This window comes from Salmo salar, chromosome 06 (genome assembly GCF_965601325.2).
Source record: "Salmo salar chromosome 06, fSalSal1, whole genome shotgun sequence".
NCBI classification, from domain to species: domain Eukaryota; kingdom Metazoa; phylum Chordata; class Actinopteri; order Salmoniformes; family Salmonidae; genus Salmo; species Salmo salar.
In genome coordinates, this window is record NC_138296.1 from 72,447,501 (window position 1) to 72,465,000 (window position 17,500).

Genomic DNA, 17,500 nt, shown 5'->3' on the forward strand with positions numbered 1-17,500 from the left:
TATCTCCCTCCTCACCAGTCCTCATCTACCCCTGACCCAGGAACAGCCACAGCAGTACATCACCGAGAGATCTGCCCTGTTCTCCCACCTCTATACTGATCTAAGGTCAGTCAGCTCAGCCCAAGGAGTCCTGAGAGCTGGCTCTCTCTTCCATCCCAGCCCTGATCCAGGGACAGAGAGCCAGGAGAGGGCCCAGGGAGAGGTGACCCCCTGCCCCAGCAGATGGAGCCCAGGCTGGGGGAGAAAGTCACACCGCTGCCCCTGGCACCAGCCGAGAACCAGGGGGAGAGACGGGAGCCAAGACGCAACTACACAGACACCTCCAAACACACACACACACAAACAACAGACACACACAGGCATATATATATGTATGTATGTATGTATACATACATACACACACACACACATATATATCCACCCTGGCACAGCTAGCCAGCCAGGGAGAGAAGGGAAGAGCCAAGACACACCTACACACAGACACCACAAAACACCTTCCACACACACACCTGACAGAGATAGAGTCACATGTCCACCCTGGCACAGCGAGAGCGATAGCCAGCGAGAGCCAACATATACCACCACACAGATGTCTTCACTGCCCGTCCGTGCGCCACACACACACACACACACACACACACACACACACACACACACACACACACACACACACACACACACACACACACACACACACACCTAACACATCTAACACACTGATGCCATTTGTCCTCTTACCTTGCCTATGAGCAGCTCAAACAAGATGGCTCCCAAACTCCACCAATCACACGCTGCCGTCTCCTCGCTGATACCGCCCACCTCTACAACAAAGGAGAGAGAAGTGATACTATGACATGTAGCTGATAAAATATCAGGTCTGACTTGTGATTAGCACAATTCCTTTAAATTCACTATCCCAAAATTAGAATAGCACATAATAACACTATGAAATGACAACGACTTAATATTTTATTTAATTAACATATTACACACACACACAAACCAGTGAAGAGCCAAATGTGTGTGTGTGTCTCGTAAAGGGGTGATTTGCATAATAAAAAAGCAGTCAAATTGAGGAAACCGTCTGTGCTGCAACTTCACACCATCTGCATGACCTGACCTCACACACAAAATTGAAAAGCGCACACACACCCTCAGAAACCCACACCACACACACACACACACACAAACACGGTACCAACCACAGACACTCCTTCAGAAATGCACACACTTCTCCAGTCCAGAGACACAATACATGATAATACACTTCCACTTAAAGCCTTCGTCAACATTTCCCTCCATTTCATCCTCATGTTAGTTCCAGCTGCCTTGTATTAAACATCACTAGTCTGTCGTCCTGTCTGTTAGTTCCAGCTGCCCTGTATTAAACATCACTAGTCTGTCGTCCTGTCTGTTAGTTCCAGCTGCCCTGTATTAAACATCACTAGTCTGTCGTCCTGTCTGTTAGTTCCAGCTGCCCTGTATTAAACATCACTAGTCTGTCGTCCTGTCTGTTAGTTCCAGCTGCCCTGTATTAAACATCACTAGTCTGTCGTCCTGTCTGTTAGTTCCAGCTGCCCTGTATTAAACATCACTAGTCTGTCGTCCTGTCTGTTAGTTCCAGCTGCCCTGTATTAAACATCACTAGTCTGTCGTCCTGTCTGTTAGTTCCAGCTGCCTTGTATTAAACATCACTAGTCTGTCGTCCTGTCTGTTAGTTCCAGCTGCCCTGTATTAAACATCACTAGTCTGTCGTCCTGTCTGTTAGTTCCAGCTGCCTTGTATTAAACATCACTAGTCTGTCGTCCTGTCTGTTAGTTCCAGCTGCCCTGTATTAAACATCACTAGTCTGTCGTCCTGTCTGTTAGTTCCAGCTGCCCTGTATTAAACATCACTAGTCTGTCGTCCTGTCTGTTAGTTCCAGCTGCCTTGTATTAAACATCACTAGTCTGTCGTCCTGTCTGTTAGTTCCAGCTGCCCTGTATTAAACATCACTAGTCTGTCGTCCTGTCTGTTAGTTCCAGCTGCCCTGTATTAAACATCACTAGTCTGTCGTCCTGTCTGTTAGTTCCAGCTGCCTTGTATTAAACATCACTAGTCTGTCGTCCTGTCTGTTAGTTCCAGCTGCCCTGTATTAAACATCACTAGTCTGTCGTCCTGTCTGTTAGTTCCAGCTGCCTTGTATTAAACATCACTAGTCTGTCGTCCTGTCTGTTAGTTCCAGCTGCCCTGTATTAAACATCACTAGTCTGTCGTCCTGTCTGTTAGTTCCAGCTGCCCTGTATTAAACATCACAAGTCTGTCGTCCTGTCTGTTAGTTCCAGCTGCCTTGTATTAAACATCACTAGTCTGTCGTCCTGTCTGTTAGTTCCAGCTGCCTTGTATTAAACATCACTAGTCTGTCGTCCTGTCTGTTAGTTCCAGCTGCCCTGTATTAAACATCACTAGTCTGTCGTCCTGTCTGTTAGTTCCAGCTGCCCTGTATTAAACATCACTAGTCTGTCGTCCTGTCTGTTAGTTCCAGCTGCCCTGTATTAAACATCACTAGTCTGTCGTCCTGTCTGTTAGTTTCAGCTGCCCTGTATTAAACATCACTAGTCTGTCGTCCTGTCTGTTAGTTCCAGCTGCCTTGTATTAAACATCACTAGTCTGTCGTCCTGTCTGTTAGTTCCAGCTGCCCTGTATTAAACATCACTAGTCTGTCGTCCTGTCTGTTAGTTCCAGCTGCCCTGTATTAAACATCACTAGTCTGTCGTCCTGTCTGTTAGTTTCAGCTGCCCTGTATTAAACATCACTAGTCTGTCGTCCTGTCTGTTAGTTTCAGCTGCCTTGTATTAAACATCACTAGTCTGTCGTCCTGTCTGTTAGTTCTAGCTGCCCTGTATTAAACATCACTAGTCTGTCGTCCTGTCTGTTAGTTTCAGCTGCCTTGTATTAAACATCACTAGTCTGTCGTCCTGTCTGTTAGTTCCAGCTGCCCTGTATTAAACATCACTAGTCTGTCGTCCTGTCTGTTAGTTCCAGCTGCCCTGTATTAAACATCACTAGTCTGTCGTCCTGTCTGTTAGTTCCAGCTGCCCTGTATTAAACATCACTAGTCTGTCGTCCTGTCTGTTAGTTCTAGCTGCCTTGTATTAAACATCACTGAGCTGTCGTCCTGTCTTCTCTATCTTCTATTGTTTTCAATTCAATGCTATTTTCCAGGCAGGTCTTCTGGAATTGCAAAAGCAAAACTAAGCCAAATCCATAAACATTAAATTCCCACCTCTATACTGTATCTCTCGTTCCGTTAGTCTTTCTGTTCTACCACTGAAGACAAACCTCCATGTTCCCCTTACACTGTAAGACCCTGTCAAGGTGAACGTGGTGTCGGCCGTGCGTCCTTCCTCTAACCCCACCTCCCTCTCTCTCCCCCCCTCTCCCTCTTATTCCATCTCTTCCTCCCTGGGCTCTCCAGGCCCCTGGCTCTCTCTCCCACAGAGGAGGTTAGGGGAGCAGGGACACACAGCCGGAGTGACAGGCAGGTTGGCTGGGGGGGCCACTGGTGCATGTGCCATTTGTGTGTGGTGTATGTGTGTGTGTGTCAGTGCTCTTGTCTGTGTGTTTGTGCGTGCGTGCGTTCCACTGGGCACCAGATGGCCCCTTGTGTCTCTCTCCGCTCCTCTCTCCAGAGGCGGGCCTGGTAACCCTTGGGCCAGGGCCCAGGAGTCAGAGCGCGTGTGCCCAGCGACCAGGCTCCTCAGCTGGGGAGGAGGAGAGACAAAGCTCCCTCTCCTCCAGGATGCTCCAGGGGGTTCTCTTTCAGCCAAGGTTAGAGAGCCCCAGTTGGGGCTATGATACTCCTCGCTCTGGCCGCCCTTAAAGGAACATCCAGCCAGCGCTCGCTCACACACACACACACACACAAACTGAGCAACCAGTCTTCAGGGCTCCCCATGACCACAGTTTTGACAGCCAAGGAGAAGAGATCGTCATTGAACAGACTAGTGATACCTGCGTGGGTATGAGCTTGGGGGGAGGATACTGGACACACACGTCTCACAGCAAGGTCAATTGTCATCACAATGGATTAATGTCTGAGGAGCTGCAGGGAGAAGACAGCGGAGCTGGCTACACTTAGCGCTCTGTCAGAGCAAGGCAGGAAGAGAGAGAGAGGGGAAAGAGAGGGTCACTAACAAAACCCACTCGTACAGTAAGCCTCCGTTTTACATGACTATAACACACACGCGAGTTCATTAAAAATGGTTCCTTTCCACCTTGTCTTTCTTATTTCATCTAAAAGGATGGGAGCCTCTGCTGATCTTTACAAAAAGAGTGAAGTCAAGGGAAGGTCAAGCCAGCTAAGAGACAGTGAGTAGAGCCACACAGTGTTCTCAGCCCAGGTGTGATGTCTAACGGCAGAATCGGAACACAACTTCCCTTTTCTCTACAGCAAAGGAGTTCCCTCTTCCTCGGTCAGTCGTTTAAGAAAAGCACTCTCTCCTCTCATCTCTTAGGGCCAGGAGGAACATTGTCTCTTCTCCTCTCTCTTCTCCACTTCCCCAAAACCAACCGACTGCCATTGTTCGATGGGGAAGTGATGTAGGAGGAAGTGAAGAGAGGAGGGCCGGAGAGTCTGGAGCTTCTCACGCTTCAGGTAGAAGCAGCTGACGTTAACCACAGATGTATTTACTGTAGTGTTGAATACAATAGGGAGAAGGGGAATCTAAGGCCTATCTTTAAGTGAATCGGATAATAAGTGACAATGCGCATATTATCATCAAAACCATTGTCACTAAATAACATGCTGTTAGTTTGATGGGGAGGAGGGATGTGAAAGAAAAAATATTATTTGGGGAGATTTTTTAAATAACAGAAAAGCACTCTGGTGTTTACAGAATCAGTTCTAATCTCAGTTAAAGAGATAATAAACAACTAATAGATCAAAATAAAATAAATACTTTCCCAGTCCCCTCCTATGTTTTTGGGTGTGAGTGTGTTGAAAACATGTTGTGCTCTCTCTCTCTCTCTCTCTCTCTCCCCTCTTGACACAAACACACACAGCGCCCTGTCACAGCAGGCACCCTGCAAGCTCTCTGGCAAACAATCATAAATCTGTCATCAGGAATGAACCATAGCTGGGACTGACCCTGTCTGGGTAAACAGCAATACATAAGGGGGTGGAGTAAGTACATCTGTGGGAGGGATTACAGAATGACATTGAGGTAGATAGAATGAAAGACAGAATGGAAAGAGAGCGTGAGATTGAAAGAGAGTGAAAAGTACGAGTTAAAGTGAGACTTAGAGAGAGAGAAAATGAGTGAGAGTGAAGGCTATAAAGCAGAGATAGAAGTCAGACAGACACTCACAGACAGAGCATGAATCCCCCTGCTGGATCCTCATGGATAATACACCTACCACATGCTGCCCAATGAACAGTGCTCAAGCAGATGCGGAAGTAACCACCGACACATAAATGAGATACACTGAGATCTGAGATACACCTATAATGGACCTACCAGTCCATCTACGCAGAAGCTAATTGGTAGTCACCACACCCTTTTAAAATCATCCAATATCTTTCCCAAATGAAAGTAGTACAGCGAACAGCTGACCTACACACTCCCTAACCTCTGCCTGCTTATTCCTCCGTCCTCAGTGCCTCTCCTGCTGACCTCTGGGGCTTGATCATTTGACATACACTGAGCATACAAAACATTAAGAAAACCTTCTCTTTCCATGGCATAGACTGACCAGGTGAAAGCTATGATCCCTTATTGATGTCACCTGTTAAATCGACTTCACTCAGTGTAGCTGAAGGAGAGAAGTTAGATTGAAGAAGGATTTTGAAGCATTGAGACAATTGACTCATGGATTGTGTATGTGTGCCATTCAGAACGGGGTATGGTAGTAGGTGCCAGGCGCACCGGTTAGTGTCAAGAACTGCAACGCTGCTGGGTTTATCACGCTCAACATTTTCCTGTGTGTATCAAGAATGGTCTACCACCCAAAGGATATCCAGCCAACTTGACACAACTGTGGGAAGCATTGAAGTCAACTTGACACCTAGTAGAGTCCATGCCCCAATAAATTGAGGCTGTTCTGGGGGGGTGGGGTGCAATTCAATACTTGATGTCCCTCTGTGTCGAGTTCCTATCTCCATTATAATGCCTTAACACACGGACGGTGTTCTGCTGCTCTGGCCTGCCTGCCGGCCTGTCTGCTTTGCTGGGGCTTTTGGAGTATAACATGAGTTGAGAGAGATGGAGCTTTGATTTCATACTTATTGCACTCTGCCATACATTTGGTTTGGACAAGAAGTATTGGGAGGGGGTGGGAGAGAAAACTTAAAAGTATATACATCTGTCATTTTTGCTTTAATCCAAAGCGACACACAGTATGTTAACTATATGTGTCGCACGTCGTCTGGTGTTCCAGTACAGCGTCATGCGCCATCAGTGTTGCACGTATGCACGCACACACAAGGTGCGGTAGAGTCTTGTGTGTAACAGCAGTGTGTTTAGTCAGCCTTTAAACAGCATGCCAGGGCTTCCACAGGCATGCTCAGGCCACAGGAGAGGTCAGTCACACCACGCCAACACATGCTGGCGCCACACCACCCTCTACAGGACACCCCAGGAACTACATTCAGTTCCTAAATCTATACATTCTTTCATTCCATTTTAAGCCTTTTAAAATATGTCAAAACTATAGATGACAGTAATCGTGTGTCATCAATACTCACAGAAAAGTTTGGTCTTCTGTGCATCTGTGACTAGGTTTAATTCTCTGGGCAATATGTTGGTTTAAAACTTGTTCATGTTATGAGGTGGCAGGTAGCCTAGTGGTTAGAGCGTTAGGCCAGTAACCGAAAGGCTGCTGGAGCGAATCCCCGAGCTGACAAGGTAAAAATCTGTCGTTCTGCTCCTGAACAAGGCAGTTAACCCACTGTTCCCTGGTAGGCCGTCATTGTAAATAAGAATTTGTCCTTAACTGACTTGCCTAGAGGTTAAATTTTTAAAAATGAAGACATCGCTGAATGAGAACTCTAAAGGCATGCACACCAAAACGACGTCAGCCTTTAAACAGCATGCCAGGGCTTCCACAGGAGAGGTCAGTCACACCACGCCAACACAGGCTGGCGCCACACCATTCTACACGTATGAATGAATTGGCTCTACTGCCATTTAAACCCACTTTCCCGAGGCCCCACATACATAGTGAACTGTTTACGTGGCCTTGCTCCTGTATGAATGAGGCCTTTGTGGGAGATGGGAGGGAGAGTGGCCTACTTCTGCCTGTGTGTCTGCATAACATGAACCTCAACACAGCCTCACTACTAAACTACTGAGGCCTTCTGCTCTGGAAACACACGCACACATTTTTGAACAATTGAGTACCACAGTATGAGTCATAAAACCCGGAAATGGTTCCAATCGTTTTTTTTGCCTCTGGGATTTCAGAACTACTTCAAATAAGGTCTGTGTTTGTAGGCTTACCCTGGCGTGACGTTTTGAGAAGCGCGCAAATCTCTCTCGGACAAGGTCACTTCAATCAATAGGGAGGGAGCACATTTTTGTGAGTAAATTGAGCCCAATATATTGATGAAAGTCACCTTGTCCGAGAGAATTACACGGCTATCAAATGGTCATGGCAAGCCTACACCAAACGCACACATGGATTTTTGGGGTAAAATTCACAATGTGAAAAATGAACGGCGGAAAAACCATTGGAACCATTTCCGTGGTTTTAATGACGCGTCCACTGAGGCGGACTATTAGGAAACACAACATGAATGCAGTCAGGTCAAATGGAGGAAACTGCTTTGAAAACTTGGCTCTATGTCTCTCTCACCTGGTGCACTGTACATGTTGGCGATGGCCTCCCTGTCGTAGGAGTCCTCCACGTCACTCCAGCTGCAGAAATACGTCAGCTCAACATGGCCTAGGAACGAAGGAGCGAGAGAGAGAAAAATGAGTCATGTCAACAAACCCAAAAAAGAACCCTTTTCAATTTATCTCAACACGTACACACACACACGTCTCTTCGCCAACTTCCAAAAACAGTGTTTGTGTCACCCTGACTCCCTCGCTCTCTCTGCACACAACAGTCCACTCAGCTGACCTCTAGAACACTTCCACACCTCTTTACCTCCTACCTCTTCCTCTCTCTCTCTCTAACAGAGCTATTCCAGCAGCAGCAGCTATTCCAACAGTGATTACTCCTGTTTAGCTGCTAACGGCTACCAGTATCATTAGGACTAATGTTGCCATTAGCTAGCCGGTGGCATCAGCCGGAGTTAACCAGACTGATGCACAACACTACTACTGGGCTGTTGATAGCACTTCAGAACAATAATTACATACAGAGGGGAACACAGGGAGACCAAAACAACCACTCAGATAATTAGACAAGTGTCCATAACAAGGTACAGAGAGATGATGGGACTAGAAAGGGGGGTAGGAGAGAGACTCAAGCTTGGGTCGGTGTAAAACAAAGATAATGCTTTGGAGGGAGTTTCCAAACCACTGGTATCAGACAGATAGGACACGCCACTCATACGCCTATCTATATGAATATATCTGGCAGAACTTTAGTAGTTTAAGCTCTGAAGGAAAAGTGAAAGATAATGAAAATTCCGTAGCAGTGAGAAACACTTAGTACTTTGTTTCATAACTTCTCTTCTAGTCGACAGAGGAAATTAGGAGAAAGATGCAGGCCTCAATCTAACGCATATAACTGGGTCTACACAACACGTATGATGGGCGTTCACTTTTGATGTATAAACGCTATATACAATCACCCATCACAAAGCCCTGTTGCTTCAGTAGAGCTGTGTGACCTCTGACCTTTGCTGTTGATGAGGATGTTGTTGGGGTTGAGGTCCTTACAGACGATGCCCTCCTGATGGAGTGAGTCCAAGGCAGAGACCATGTCCACCGCCCAGCACCTCACAAACTCCTCTGGAATCCTGGCCTGGGACGCTACAGCAGACAACTGGTCAAGCTCTGCAAACAGCCGAGACACATCCTTATCTGACTCTACCATGTCCTCCACACCAGCCTTACTGGCCTGGAACTGGGACTCAACGCCTAGTGCACTCTCTGCCCCAGAGCTGGCCCCTGTTCCATCCTGACCGCGGTTGGAGCCAGCCATCGTCCCATCTGGGTTAAGAACCAAACTGTCAGGGTGTGCCTGTGGGTTCAAAATGGCTTCTAATCTTTCAGGAAGTGAGCTAAGTGAGTCAATGAATGGAATATCTGTGTTGGAGGAAGAGAGCGGGGCTATAGACACAGTGCTGGCAGGGAGGAAGTCCTTATTCGGGAGTACGGGAGCTCCGGAAGCCATTTTATCATCTTGTCCGAAGGCCAGGCCACAGTCGTCCCACAGGGAGGTGCAGGGAGAGGAAGAAGTGGTGTGTTTATCCCTCGAGGGGAGGGCCCGCCCCACAGCCAGCCCCTCTCCCTCCTCAAGCTCATGGTGGAGCTGCAGGACATCCGGCTGGGTCAACTTAGGGGAGGCTTTGGTCTCCAGGGCTAGACACACCCCCGAGGACACCAGCTCCTCCACAAGGGCCTCCACTTCCCCAGTTACCCCCACCAACCCCTCCCCACCCATGACCCCAGGCAGGTTGACCAGGAGGTCAGGGGGTCGACCCTCGTCCTCCACCACTGCCTCTTTAAAGGAGATGACTGGTACCGACTCATTAGAGCCCTGGTCACTACCATCCAGACCCCACCGGTCAGATCCACCTCCATGACCTTTCACCTCCTCCACTAGGTCCGACAGGTCTGTGACTTCAGAGCCCAGGTCAGAGGTGGACAGGAAGGGGAGTGGCTTGGAAGGGTCTGGTTTGGGCCTCAGCTCGGCCGAGTCGGGACACCACGTCACCTCGCTAGCACTGTCCTTACTATCGATGCGGAAGAACTCCATGGGGGTGCGTTTGGACTGGTCCAACGAGAGGGGAACGGCGGGGGAGAGCAAGGGGCTGAACACCTCGCCGTGGTCCTGCCCGATGTCCTGGCAACGCCCGTTGTTGTGATCCCCGGCCGTCTCAGTAAAGAAACGCAGCTCCTGGGCGCTGATTGGAGAGCAGAGGCTGTCGTTGCTAAGCAGTGAGCGAGTCCTGGAGGAAGTGGTTGTCGTGGTGACGGTGACATCCAGCGACGATGCTTCCTGTCCTCTCGACACACACCCCTCTCCCTCCTTCTCTTCCTCCTCTCCTAGAGCTTCTGGTTCTACCTTTTCTTGTTCGTACTCATTACAGAGATTCAGATAACTGTCGGTGCACTCCTCTAACTCAGAGGTCGCTCCAGAGTCCGGCTGGTGCCTAAGGCTGTCAGCCTGCCCAGGAGGCAGAGCACTCTTCTGGGGGAGGACAAGAGAAGACTCCCCTTGCCTCTGGAGCACACATCCAGAACCAGACCCAGCTCCAGGCCCAGACCCAGAGCTGCCAGAGTCCAAGCCCAGCTTGGGAGCAGCATGTTGGGCAGAGTGGACTGCCGTGGTGTGGCTTTTCTGAATGAAGGGAATGTCGAAGCTGTCCTCCGGGCTGGAGTTACGCAGGAACTTCCCAATGTGAGACCACAGCTTCCCACCTGGACAGAGGAGAGAAGAGACAAAGAGATGGGGAGAGTTAAAACTTATTTAATGATCAAAGTAAGAACGTTTTGGTTGGCAAGGTGGGTTGCTCAAAAGGTAAATAGAAGGAAAAAACAACATTATGGTGAAAACAGTTTAATTGTTTTGGGGACTCAATTACCTCAAGGGTCATGATAACATTTAGAAACTGTCCTTGGCAGGCAGAGACGGGCACACACTCCTCCCCAAACACACACACACACACACACACACACACTCTAACCCAGCTGTGGTGTGAGTGATTGTAGGACAGCATCTGTTGTGTATGATGAGACTGAATAGGGTGTGTGCTGCTGGCGGTGATAATGATAGTAGGGCAGCACGATCACTTAGGAGGAAAAACAACCACATGTTGGACTGGAGAATGTCACTCAGGTCACTGCCTCCCTCTGTCTGCTCTTCCCATGTGGGACACATTCGCTACACTGTAATGCACTACTTTCAGCTGTGCTTTTCTTAGACTTGGATTGTATCTACCATTTGAAGCATCATATCATTTTATCTAGTTTTCCAAATCAAATATTGCGCTAGCCAATCAAATATTTCAATGCCAAAATCAATTGGTCTTTTCGCAAGTTATACAAGTGTGAGGATAGCAGTTACTCTAACTGCTATCAGAGTCTGTCTCTTTCACACACACACACACACACACACACACACACACACACACACACACACACACACACACACACACACACACACACACACACACACACACACACACACACACACACACACACACACACACACACACACACACACACACACACACACACACACACGTTGGTGAGTGGAAAATAAGGAGGCCCAGGTGTTAGCATAGCTAATGAAGCGCAGCACCACCTGGTATTCAGAATAATGACCTGTGACATACACCCAACTCTATCAAACATCTGTCTACAACAAGGGTAGGCAGGCAGGCAGGAGTGAAGGGAGGGAGATAAAGGAGAGAAGAGATATTAAAAGATGGAGAGAGTGAGGGAGACAAAAGAAGTGTATATCATACCCTCAGCGTAATGTAGCAGAAGAAACACAGTGTCCTCTGAGACGATGAACTTCCTCAGGCGCACCATGTGGGGCACAGAGTGAGGCATGATGGTCCGCTTGGGTCTCCCACAGTCACTGCTCTTCCTCAAGCCCTGAGGGAGGGAGGGAGGGAGGGAGGGAGGGAGGGAGGGAGGGAGGGAGGGAGGGAGGGAGGGAGGGAGGGAGGGAGGGAGGGAGGGAGGGAGGGAGGGGAGGAGAAACATTGCATTGAGGTTGTGCAAACATTGCCCTGCCAACCCGACTCCCTGTGTCTGTATTCATTAAGACATATACAGTACATCTCTGAGTTATTCTAGACTTCGGTGCAGGAATGAGTGAGAGTGTGTGCGTGTGTGTGTGTTTGTCGTCTGTGCCTGTGGCGTGCTGTTCGATGGCATCTGGCACACGTCTCGCCCCAGAGCAGGAGAGCTGACAGGGACACGGCCATTAGAATCAATTACACAGGTCACACTCAGGGCACATGGTGACTCTCACATACACACCGCTAGTCTGGATACATGGTGGCTTTCACACACACCACTAGCCGGAATACTAGGGACTGACACACACTAGTAGGACTACTAATTCACCACATAGACTTACTTTCAAAATGAAGGTCTCCTGGGTTCTCTTGTCCATAACCAGAAGAACCTGAGGGGAAAGACTAAATTAAAACCCAGGCATAACATTACAGTATCCCTCCATCTCTTCCCTGCCTCCCTCCCTCCCTCCCTCTTAAATCATGTCCCTTTCACCTCCCTGCACCCCCTCCCTTCCTCTCTCTTTCCTGACATCTTCATTTCTTTTCTCCTTCACTTCTCCTCCTCTCTCTGACATCTCCATTTCTCTCCTGCTCCCTCTCTCAGGGGAGAGCTGGAGCATATGTGGCGGTGTGTGTGTGTGTGTGTGTTTTATTCTCTGTGACCCTGGCTGGGCCCAAACAGGTGCAGGCTAAATGGATATGAATGGAGTTGTGAGTAAACAGAGTGAAAGTGCTAGCCAGGACGCTAATATAATTAACACACCAACATCAGGGACGGGGGAGAGGAGAGGAGGCGCAGGGGTGAGGAGCTCTCTCCATCTGTCCCCCTGTCCCCAATTAAAAGTGAGAGAAGGAGGGAGGAGAAGGAGAAGAGCTGTGTACGTCATTGTCCATTAGGTGTTGTTGTCTTTCGTTGGCCGCCATTTTTATATGCACAGAATAAGGGAGCAAATACCCGCAGGTGCTTAGTTGTGTTGCTGAGTTGTGTGCAAACATTGTATGGTTTTAGTTGTGTGTAGGGCTACACTAACACGTGTGTTACACTGTGTCCATTTGATATGCGTTTGGTTGTGTATAGAGCTGTGGCTCTGGCCTGTGCTGAGCTCCATTGATTCTGTGTTGTGCGATGTCCGCTCTGCCTGCCAAGTCATTTCATGCTCCAGTGCTGGAGTCACTTTGCCAGCAGCTGTTTGAGAGGACCAGTAACCTAAACTGACCTTGTGGCACCCCAAAACACGCACTCTCATACACACACACTGGCTTCCTTTCCTCATCTCCTTTCCTTGATCCTAGCTGATTTTAAAAGACATGGATAGGTGAAAACAGGTAACACAGTATTCTTTCTACTTAGATCCAGGAAAGGAGATGAGGAAACCACTTCGAACCGATGATAACTGCCCACAGGATGCTTCTCTATAGTCTAAAGTGGTTTCCTCTCCATCTGCACTAACCTAAAACAAACAGTCTATATGACTGCCCTTCAACCCATCCTTCCCCAGACTGACCTTATCGATGACCCCCAGCACCATGTAGGCCCTGAGCTCCTCGGCTGGACTCTGCTGACCCCCTCTGCAGGTGGCGGTAGAGCATTGCGCCCCCATGGCCTGAGATAGATGGACATAAGTCATTGAGTCATTGAGAAGAAATTTTGTCTTTTACAATAATGATTATAAGGGTGCATCAGTGAGCCAATGAGATTGTTTGTAGCCACTGACCACTGTCTGTGTTGACCCTTGACCCATGCTGTTTCTCAGATGCTGATTGGATATCTGCTCAGCACGGATCAGATACTCAGCCGTCCTTCTCTTCACTGCCTCCCGCCTCGTAGGGCTGGGCTCGCCTGGAGAGAGAGGAGAGGGGGAGATGGAGGGAAGGAGAATTATGTAAGATACAAACACTTAGAACCAGCCAATTCAGATTGCAAAGCCAATCAATCAAATTGGGGCGGCAGGTAGCCTAGTGGTTAGAGCGTTGGACTAGTAACTGAAAGGTTGCAAAATCGAATCCCCGAGCTGACAAGGTAAAAATCTGTCGTTCTGCCCCTGAACAAGGCAGTTAACCCACTGTTCCTAGGCCATCATTGAAAATAAGAATTTGTTCTTAACTGACTTGCCTAATTAAACAAAAGTTAAAATAAAAAATATATATAAAAAAATTAATTTAAAAAATCACGTGCTGCATTTGCACAAATACACCATTTCCCCCTAATCGGGCAGAACTCTGAGTGAGTGCAAGTGTTTGTATGAGTACGAGCAAGAGCGAAGACAAGAAAGAGAGGGAGAGAGAAAACGAGAGAGTGTGAGAGGTATTGTGTAGTGTAGCAGTGTGTGTCTGGACTAAGAGCTGAAATTGACGTTTTTAGGGGTGTTGAGTTAATAACAGTCATTAGTGACAAATGGCTGGCCATCGCTTCCTCTCAACAGAACCCATTAACACAGCACAACAAACAAACAAACATATTGTCTCCTCAACAAAGTACCTAGTGTTTTCCTCCAAGGTACCTTACCTTGCACCCCTTGCAGAAGCAAATCCACCCCGCTCCTGTAGTAGGAGAACGCTGATTGGTAGTCCTGCTCTGCTTCCTTCTGCACGGCCAATCGGATGTGTTCGCTAGCCCTGTCCAGGTAGTCTCTCTTGGTTTCCCTAGCGTTAGCGTTACCTCTCCTCAGACTGGAGGGGAACAGCGCTGTCCTGCTGGTTCGACTGACCTCGGGGGCTGGGGAGCCGGGGGCTGGATTCGAGGTGTGCTGCTGATGGTGGTGCTGCTGGTAGTCATACAGGGGGGGCAGAGAGGGGCTACTGTGGGTACTGGTGATGGTGCTGGAGCCTCCCAGTGGCTGGTTGGGCGAGCTACGGCCTGAGGCCATGCCATCATCCAGCTCGGCCAAAGAGTCTATATCTACGGCCAGGGAGGTCAGGTCACTGTCACTGGACGGACCTGGGGAGGGGACACATAGATAGACATCAGTACAGACAACACACAAATACAGGAGGGTAGACACACACACAGACAACGTATGTAGAAACACACACACAATATTGTTTTTACCTCCATATTCAGACTGACTGGTAATGGTCCAATCATCTGCTCCACCGAGATCCCTCTGAACTGGGGAGAGACACACAGACACACAGACAATGAGAGATACGAGGGTAGGTGTCCTTTTCCCTCAAATATGAGGTTAAACTGGGATGAATACTCCTCAGATCCCACCCTACCCTCAGAGCCGCAGTCTGATAGGCTGTCAGCCAGGAAGTCCAAGAAGGGTTCGGCCGGTCCAATAAGCTCTGAGCCGTCGCTGACCTCCCCTCCCTGAAACACAACCAACAACCAATCAGAGAGGGAGCCAATTGGACAGTGAGCCTATGAGGAGTCAGGGAGAGATGTTTATTAGCAACGTGATGCTAGATGGACCAATACCTTAAAGGAGGTTTGTGTGTGTGTGTGTGTGTTCATGTGTTTCAGTGCAGTGAAATGCCCTTTTTTGCAAGCTCTAACCCCAACAATGCAGTAATCAATAACAATGTAATACCAAAACACACCAGATATAAAAATAAGAACACAAGAAAGTAAGCATACTATATACAGGGTCAGTTCCAGTACCATGTGCAGTGATACTGGATCGATAGAAGTAGATATGTATAGGGGTAAGGTGACCCCGCATCAGGATATATGATGAGTGTGTGTGGTGTGTACCTTGAAGAAGTCCTGGATGTGCTGGCTGCTGTAGAGGGCTGGGATGTTAGCAGAGAACTGTAGCAGATCTTCTGAGCACTGCCTCCTCTCCTCAATCACCGTCTCATCAAAACGACCTACACACACACACTTATTACACTGGGTTTATTACACACACATCATGTAATATCTTACTACACCGTTTATTACACACGTCATGTAATGTGTGTAATAAACAGTGCAATAACACGTCATGTAATATGTCATTACACACGTCATGTAATATGTCATTACACACGTCATGTAATATGTCATTACACACGTCATGTAATATGTCATTACACACGTCATGTAATATGTCATTACACACGTCATGTAATATGTCATTACACACATCATGTAACATGTTATTACACTGTTTATTTTACACAGACACACACACACACACACACACACACCATGTCAGGTAATATGTTAATAGCGGCCCCTTACCAAACACTTTGGCCTTGGCGAAGGGTGGGAAGAGCTCTGATTGGCTGAAGAGATTCCTGTGTAGTTGCCAGAGGTCGTGATGAAGTTTCCGGAAATCACTGTACCTCTTCCACACCGTGATCTAGAGAGAGGGAAGAAGAGAGAGATTAGCAAGAAAAAAGTAAGACTGTCAATATCACTACTCTAGGAACACACACACGATGAAACCTCCACACACAATGAAACCTCCACACACACACACAATGAAACCTCCACACACACACACACACACACAATGAAACCTCCACACACACACACACACAATGAAACCTCCACACACACACACACACAATGAAACCTCCACACACACACACAATGAAACATCCACACACACACACAATGAAACCTCCACACACAATGAAACCTCCACACACAATGAAACCTCCACACACAATGAAACCTCCACACACAATGAAACCTCCACACACAATGAAACCTCCACACACAATGAAACCTCCACACACAATGAAACCTCCACACACACACACACGATGAAACCTCCACACACAATGAAACCTCCACACACACACACACGATGAAACCTCCACACACAATGAAACCTCCACACACACACACACACAATGAAACCTCCACACACACACACACACAATGAAACCTCCACACACACACACAATGAAACCTCCACACACACACACAATGAAACCTCCACACACACACACAATGAAACCTCCACACACACACACAATGAAACCTCCACACACACACACACAATGAAACCTCCACACACACACACAATGAAACCTCCACACACACACACAATGAAACCTCCACACACACACACTGAAACCTCCCACACCACAATGAAACCTCCACACACAATGAAACCTCCACACACGATGAAACCTCCACACACACACACGATGAAACCTCCACACACAATGAAACCTCCACACACACACACGATGAAACCTCCACACACAATGAAACCTCCACACACACACACAATGAAACCTCCACACACACACACAATGAAACATCCACACACACACACACACTGAAACCTCCACACACACACACAATGAAACCTCCACCACACACACAATGAAACCTCCACACACAGAAATCTCCACACACAATGAAACCTCCACACACACACACGATGAAACCTCCACACACACACACGATGAAACCTCCACACACAATGAAACCTCCACACACAATGAAACCTCCACACACACACACGATGAAACCTCCACACACAATGAAACCTCCACACACACACACAATGAAACCTCCACACACACACACAATGAAACATCCACACACAATGAAACATCCACACACACACACAATGAAACATCCACACACACACACAATGAAACATCCACACACACACACAATGAAACCTCCACACACACACACAC

The 17,500-nt window shown here is 47.9% G+C and overlaps 1 protein-coding gene across 5 annotated transcripts in view; it reads right to left on the minus strand.

Moving 5' to 3' along the window:
• The window catches only part of rps6kc1 (ribosomal protein S6 kinase B1), an 80,183-nt gene that overhangs the window by 16,084 nt on the left and 46,599 nt on the right, over positions 1–17,500 (minus strand). For all 5 annotated transcript variants that reach the window (XR_001329350.3, XR_001329349.3, XR_001329348.3 and 2 more), the window contains exons 3-14: positions 16,077–16,197; positions 15,606–15,721; positions 15,128–15,221; positions 14,958–15,017; positions 14,415–14,846; positions 13,624–13,748; positions 13,414–13,512; positions 12,250–12,297; positions 11,627–11,759; positions 8,829–10,577; positions 7,834–7,923; positions 739–821 (exon numbers count right to left, since the gene is read on the minus strand). Coding sequence is in view for 2 of the 5 variants with exons in the window: in XM_014205476.3 (XP_014060951.1) it covers positions 739–821; positions 7,834–7,923; positions 8,829–10,577; positions 11,627–11,759; positions 12,250–12,297; positions 13,414–13,512; positions 13,624–13,748; positions 14,415–14,846; positions 14,958–15,017; positions 15,128–15,221; positions 15,606–15,721; positions 16,077–16,197 (3,150 nt within the window). In the remaining 3 variants the exon portion in view is untranslated. The remainder of the gene's footprint in view (positions 1–738; positions 822–7,833; positions 7,924–8,828; positions 10,578–11,626; positions 11,760–12,249; positions 12,298–13,413; positions 13,513–13,623; positions 13,749–14,414; positions 14,847–14,957; positions 15,018–15,127; positions 15,222–15,605; positions 15,722–16,076; positions 16,198–17,500) is intronic.